Source organism: Topomyia yanbarensis, chromosome 2, assembly GCF_030247195.1.
Source record: "Topomyia yanbarensis strain Yona2022 chromosome 2, ASM3024719v1, whole genome shotgun sequence".
Taxonomy (NCBI): domain Eukaryota; kingdom Metazoa; phylum Arthropoda; class Insecta; order Diptera; family Culicidae; genus Topomyia; species Topomyia yanbarensis.
The window spans coordinates 258,302,261-258,309,543 of NC_080671.1; the positions used below are offsets into that span (position 1 = coordinate 258,302,261).

The 7,283-nt window shown below is 45.3% G+C and overlaps 1 protein-coding gene across 1 annotated transcript; it reads left to right on the plus strand.

Annotated features, from left to right (window-relative positions):
* The first annotated feature begins 301 nt into the window (after positions 1–301).
* LOC131680267 (uncharacterized) lies at positions 302–1,183 on the plus strand. The gene has a single exon (XM_058960985.1). It carries the CDS (start codon positions 302–304, stop codon positions 1,181–1,183), a length of 882 nt encoding a protein of 293 aa, XP_058816968.1.
* Positions 1,184–7,283: the final 6,100 nt, after the last annotated feature.

A 7,283-nucleotide genomic window follows, 5' to 3' on the forward strand; every position in this document is an offset into this window, starting at 1 on the left:
ACCCATGCAGGCGATAAAGGTAGATGGTGTAGCCGTTCCGACACAAACGCTGCTGAGAACGCTCGGTGTCACTCTCGACCGATCACTCAACTTTAAAGCGCATTGTAAAATGACGAAGAAGACGTGTGAATCCAGGCTGCGTATCTTGAAGATGATCGGTGCCAAGCTACCCCGTGGTCAACGCGCTTTTTTACTGCAAATCGGGTCCGCAATGGTTACCTCGCGACTCCTCTACGGTATGGGACTTGTAAGCAGAAGAGGAGATGCCGTCATCCAAACGTTCGCTCCTACATACAACAGGATGGTAAGGTTTGCATCCGGTGCATACGTCACGAGCCCAATCGTAGCCATTATGGCAGAAGCTGGAACCCTACCATTCGACCTACTCGTTCTTCAAAATATAGCCCGGTTGGCCATCCATACGTTGGGAAAAAGCAAGGATAATGCCGTTCTCCCCCTGGTACATCGAGCATCCGAACGTCTGACAGAGGTGATCGGAATCCCTCTTCCAGATATTTGCACTCGTACACGTGCACGAAGATGGTACGAACCCAAGCTCCCGATCGTGTGGGACATAAAGAGACGTGTGAAAGCTGGTGACCCCTCGGAAATTGTTCGACCTGTTTTTCAGGAGCTCCTAGCAGGTCGTTTCAACCGTTCAACTATCGTCTACATGGATGGCTCGAAAGACGACGATGCAGTAGGCGTGGGAGTGTATGGAGAATACTTCCAACAATCGGTTGGTCTTCCATCGTCATGCAGCGTCTTCTCGGCAGAAGCGTCTGCAATCAAAACAGCGCTAGCAACACATAACACGGTCAGTGATTTGGTGGTTATGTCTGACTCGGCCAGTTGCTTATCAGCATTAGAAGCTGGCACATCGCAACACTCGTGGATTCAGCAGATTGAAAACATGTTACGAGGCCGTCCCATCAAGCTGTGCTGGATTCCGGGTCATGCTGGTATCCATGGCAACGAAGAGGCAGACCGCCTCGCTGGAGAAGCCAGGGGTAATGCCCCCTTGCAAATAGCCGTTCCGGGAGTAGACGCGAACAACCAAATGAAAACAGCTATCCGATATCGGTGGTGCCGTCGATGGTCTTGGTTCGTAAATTCGACACAGGGAAGTGGACTGACCGCGAGAATTCGGCTGAACAGCGAGTCCTTACCCGGCTCCGAATAGGGCATACCCGGCTAACACACGACTTTCTGCTAAAGAAAACTTCACCACCAGTGTGCGACTGCAGTGGGATCATTGTAGATGTCCGCCATGTGATCCTCCACTGCAGAAAATACGACGACGCTAGAAGGAAGCACGATATCGAGTCGACTAGTCTGCGAGCGGCTCTGCGCAACGATAGGAAAAATGAGGAGAGTATGGTAAAATTTCTCAAGGAAACTAACCTATTAAATGTTGTAACTTTATACTTTGAATTGTAAATGATAACTGACAACTGCATTGAAAAAATTTTCAGGTAAAATGTTTTTCTTTCAACACGAATGCACCACTTCTTGGTGTAAAGTGTCGTTAATAAACAACAACAACAATTATTTTCATTATTATTATTATTATTATTAATATTATTATTATTATTATTATTATTATTATTATTATTATTATTATTATTATTATTATTATTATTATTATTATTATTATTATTATTATTATTATTATTATTATTATTATTATTATTATTATTATTATTATTATTATTATTATTATTATTATTATTATTATTATTATTATTATTATTATTATTATTATTATTATTATTATTATTATTATTATTATTATTATTATCTATTTGAGAAGCTTTAACCTTAGAGGTTATTCACCTTAAAAGATATGGATATTTACATGTCATTTAACATTTATATGTCATTCAATACAGTGTTGCGAGTCTGCGGGCGACCTCCCAATAGACAGTTCAATGGAGTTGACGTGAGCGATATTGGACCGCGGGGGACCTCTCCAACACCCATTTGGGTGGAGTGGAGGGTCCTCGTGTAGGCCGACTGTTTTATAGATGATTGAAGAGTCCAGCGTCTTTCAAAAACGAGATTAATACCACCTCGCGTGCCGGGTCGTTGGAAAGTATTCCCCGGATTGATGAAGGGAGTTGATGCTGCGAGCGGAGATCTTGGAGTTCTAAACAATTTGTCAAGATGTGCTCTACAGTGATTCTGATGTTACATGTTAGGCAGAATGGCGGGTCGGCGATGGAGACTGATAGTGAATAAGAGAGATGATCGTCGGGATATCCTGTGGTTTTCGGGTGATGGCTAAAGCGATCGCTGCCGCTTCCGCCGAAAAGGCAGAGCAAGTTGAAGGCAAGCGGAAGGCAAGGCCGCTGACGCCTACCCCTACTCCGTCGTTTAGTTTGGATCCATCTGTGAAGATCAAGTTTCGATTGGAGTACTTCTTATGGATCAAATTGCGGTAGTTCGCCTGGGCATTTCCGGGATGAGTTCCAGCTCTTAGGATGTTTTTTAGACTGGTGTCCGTGTTGGGACCCCGCTCAGCCCATGTGCGATTACGAACTCTATGACAGCGGGCTAACAGAGGTATGTCTGAACTGACGAATTCCTGAAAGATGTCTTTTACTGTTTGCAGTATTATGCAATCGTCTCCAGATGTTTTCTCCATATATCCCAAAGTCAGTTTAAGAATAGTTGTCGCGGCTGCCCACCTGAACGGTAGGAGGCCAGCCTCCACGCAAGCGTTGTCGGCAGAGGTGCTGGGTAGTAGATTTGATGCTAGACATATGGTACCATGGTACAGGGGGGAGAGAATGTCAATTAGCCCGTTACTGTTCTCTATGCCGTAAAATATTCTGCTGTGGATCAAGGCTTGCCCGATATAAAGGGCGGTAGTTCTGTTCCACGTGTGGTGCCGGGGGCTAATCGCTCGTATTAGCCTCTTCCTACTCTTGCAATCGCGCTTGACCTTCCTGAAGTGTGGGAGGAATGTCAGGCGGGGATGTATAGTTACGCCAAGGATGTTGGGTTCTCGTCGGAATGGTATTGGCATACTCGCGAGCTCAACCGGTCTACCGTTAGCCACGTGGTGGGTGTTGCAGCAGTGCGCTATCGCACACTTTGATGCAGCTATATTGAAACCGACACCACCGACCGACTGCACTAACGGCAGCTTTCTACGTAAACGTCATATCGTTTTCCCAACGGCGACAAAGATGATGTCGTCCGCATAAACAAATATGTAAACCCCCTTTGGTAGCGCTGCGAAGAGGGAGTTCATACTAATGAGGAGAAGTGTTGCTGCCAGCACGGAGCCCTGAGAGACGCCGTTTGCTTCGGTGAAAGATTCCGACTGACTGCCCCCGATGCACACCCGGAACGAGAGATAGTCCTTCAAGAATCTTCCCAAGCTGCCTGTCACTCCTCAACTATGTAGCTAACGGAGTACTTCCCTTCGCCAAACCGTGTTATATGCCTTCGCGATATCCATGATGGCGATGTCCGCGTGCAGATTATCAGCCAGTGCCTGATGAACGATTTCACCAAAGGCTCCGAGATGAGCACCGATTTCCGCCACCTTGCGGAAGGCGAATTTTCTTTGATCGAGCAGGTCGTTTTCCTTTAGGTGGGACATCAGGCGCCTGTTCACTAAACGCTCCATGATTTTGCCGATACAGGAATCAGGATAATTGGTCGAAAGTCTTTTGGGGTGTGGGCGCCTTCACACCTTTCCGGCATAGGTATCACTAATGCAATCTTTCAGGAAGTGGGGATGGGCTGCCCAATCCAGATTCGGTTTAGGCTCTCCAATAGAGCTCACTTATGCTCCGGGAGGCATCCTGAAGGACCAGCGGATTTTACATGCGCTATGGAGAGAGCATATGTCAGTTCAGCTCCAGTGAGTGGTCTATTGAAATTCTGTCCGGAATCTGAAGGGAATGCGAAGAGTTTCGGTACATCCGCGGACATGGCATGTGTAGTGAAAGAGGCTTTTGTCCTGCGCGAGCGGCTGCCGGTTTTGGGTGTTTTGATGTTGCAGGGCGATTCAGTGTTATTGTTGCTGTGGAAGCTCGCGTGAGTCCCTCCTGGTAACCACGAAGGATATGGCGAGGAGTACACGAAGTCTGATTTTCGGTTGTCGCTTGATTGGCTGGGTCTGAAGGCAACTGGGTGCTAGGAGCAACCGGGGATTGGGCTTAGCGGTCGTTGGTTTTGATTCGTATTGGTATGGCGTGCTGGCTGTCATCCTCTGGGGCCTCCGGATGGAGGTCGTCCGGAAGAGCCTGGTTCGCCGCTAGATAGGCTGGGTGGTGATGGGGATAATGGAGTTGGGGGCCGGTGAACCTGGTGTTATTCGGAGATATCGTTCACCGGGCCTATGCTGCCTGCTGAGGACCCTGGTTTGGAGATTAGACTTCTTGATTTATTGTTGTTGGATTGGTCTCGATTTTTCTTGTTTCGGTCTAGATTTTTTTTTTGGTTTGTTCCAGTGTCTGGTTCTATTGAGTTATGGCTTGCAGACTGTTTCGTTGACTTCAGTTGTGCAATCTTGTTGCTGTTAGCTCCTCCGAGATTTGCTATTAGCTGGACTGAAAAAGTTTGGGATCCTGTCAGACCAGATCAAGGGCAATCTGGGTTATGTCGGGGTTATGATTAGTTCTACTGTGGTTATTTGTTGGGATGCTGCATTGGGAACTGTGAGTGGAAGTGGGTTGGTGCGTAGTCTGATGGGAGTTGGTTTGGATGGTTGATTCTTGAGGTCCGCAAAGGCTAGCCGTAGTGCGGCCATCTCGTTTCGGTCTTTGTTGAGTATTTTGTCTTCCAGAAGTTGTTCCTTAAGCAGATTTATTGTTTTGTCTTTGTCGTCCCTGGAGGTTGGCTTACTAGCCGTTTTTTGAGTGCTTCGATTTCTTTTCGGAGCAGACTGATAGTACGTCTCTGTCGTCAGCGCCAAGGGTGAGCCTTTCTTTAAGGCTGCTCGCTTACGTTGTAATTTCAGGCCCTGTTCTTTGGTTAGCTAGTTTTCTGGCCTCAGGGAAGGTTAGATTGTTGTTCATTTTTACTTTATCAATCTGCTTTTCCATTTGGAATATGGGGCATCCGCGGTCTCTGACCGAGTGCTCGCCTTCGCAATTGACACAAGCACTTTTGTGCAGACAGGGGTTACTTTCTTTGTCTCGTGTTCGTTGGCACAATTAAGGCAGATCTCTTTTTGGATGCAGTTTCGACTACCGTGCCCAATTCTCCCCCAGCAGAAGCACTGCATGTGCGATGGATAGTATCGGCGCACTCGAATCCTCACTAATCCTAAGTAGATTGTTTCTGGTAGGTGGGATCCGGTAAAAGAGAATACAAGAAGTGGTGTATTTGTGGAAGATCCGTGGACCAGCTTTGTGATTCTTCGGACCTCTGTCCTATTTTGCTGCTTGAGATCCGTCAGAATTTCGTCGGTGGACAGGTCGATTGTGTCTGGGTCACAGATTAGGCCTTGGGTTTAGGTAGGGGTGGCAGATTAATTCGGCATGTTGGCCGTTCGAGAGTTGTTTAATGCCGAGTAGTTTGTTTAAAATCTTGTTGGAGGTTGTACGTAGGATGTAGTGGTTCCCTCTGGCCTCCTTTGTGGCTTGGATGCACTTGTTTGGGTCGGTTCCGAACGCTGATTTCAGCAGCAGATGGAGCATGAGAGGGTTGGGCAGGTTCTGAATGTTCCCCTCGCCAGAGTTCATGAAAGTGGGTATCGCGTGGCTGAGTGAAAACCCCTCTCCGGGGGGTGGCGGATCAACATTCATCACTTACTTTAGATGTTTGACCAGATTATGATAAGTTTAGCGATATTCGATAAAAGTATGGGTGGGTGCTTTCTCCTATTGCGGTTTGCGGTTCGAAATTGTACGGAAGGAGTGATGCAGTTGCACGGAATACGAGAGGCTTGTGTGTAATGTTATGTGCGTCGATAAGTTTCGCCGTAGTTTGTCTGATAATCTAACTACCCAGAATGCTCGGGTAGAGGCTGGGCGAATACACGATGCCGGGTGGCAGATCCCCGACAGAGTTTACCTCTTTTTCTTTTTGGCCTGGTCACGCTCCTCACTGGGAATCGATGCACTGTTATGAGGGGGGGGCTTGCACTGTGCACTTTTGTATCGCACCTTTTATCTTGCACTTTGTATTACACCGGTTTCTTTGTTATGGGAAATCGCGAACAATTTCCACCAAATGGATAAGCGTAACGACGAGCCGCGTTGAGTAAAAGGGAAAGTTATCACTCGGTGTGAAGGAATTTGTCAAAACGCGCGGAGCTATTCACTAGTCAACTTGTCGTCTCGAAAGTTAGTACCGAACTGATATTTGTTCGAGTTACATTTCCGGCCAGATCAAAAAAAGTGGTTTAGAGAAAAACGCTGTTAAAGTTTTCAGTACGCTCAGGGTATACATAAGAGGCGTTGCGACGGAATATATAAATTTGAACATGTATATATTATTGTAGCCTTCCATATTTTGATATATCATTTACAACACCCTTAAGCATATTTCAGGCCAACAAAAAAATCGATTTTTTTAAATTCTACAGTGGTCCTTAAATCGGAGCTCACCAAATATTTTAATCCGACTTAAAAGATAATCTGCTTTAACAAGAGACAATACGCCTTGGAGCTTACCGCAATAAGTGGATTCAAATGGGAAATGCAGACGGCAATGTTTCAAAACCGTTGAACCAATTTTAAAAAGATTCAAATCAAATTAAAAATATTATATTGAGACGCGTTTTATTTAGCTTGGCTTGTAATACCATGAAAAATATAGTTTTCTTCTTTTAGCAAATAACAGTACTTTTTTTGTTTAGCAAAGGTTATTGCAGCTTGGTCAATGCTTGCCCAAAAAATGTACCAACAAAGATGTATACAGTATATTATCTGCGGACCCCAAAACACGCTTAATTTTGGGCAACAAGGCTTGCAGGACAAATACATCGAATGTGCAACTTTTTTGCAATGAGTTAAATATAATAAACGTTCGCGTAGTACCGGGAAGCTACAACTTGTTGGACGATGGAAAATTTTTTTTGCTAGGGTGAGTAAAACTTTCACATTGTGCTACATAAAAGTACCGCCCTTTCTCGACAGTCAAATGCTGAGATACATTGGCATGCGCACTGGGAGGGGGGCTATAATCCCCCTAATGAATTGATTTTTTTGCAATTATTTTATAAGTATGATTATAATGTTGAAGACATACAAGAAAATCACTAACAGTATATCAAATCTTGTTTAATCAAGTCATGTACGCTTGGAATAAATCGATAA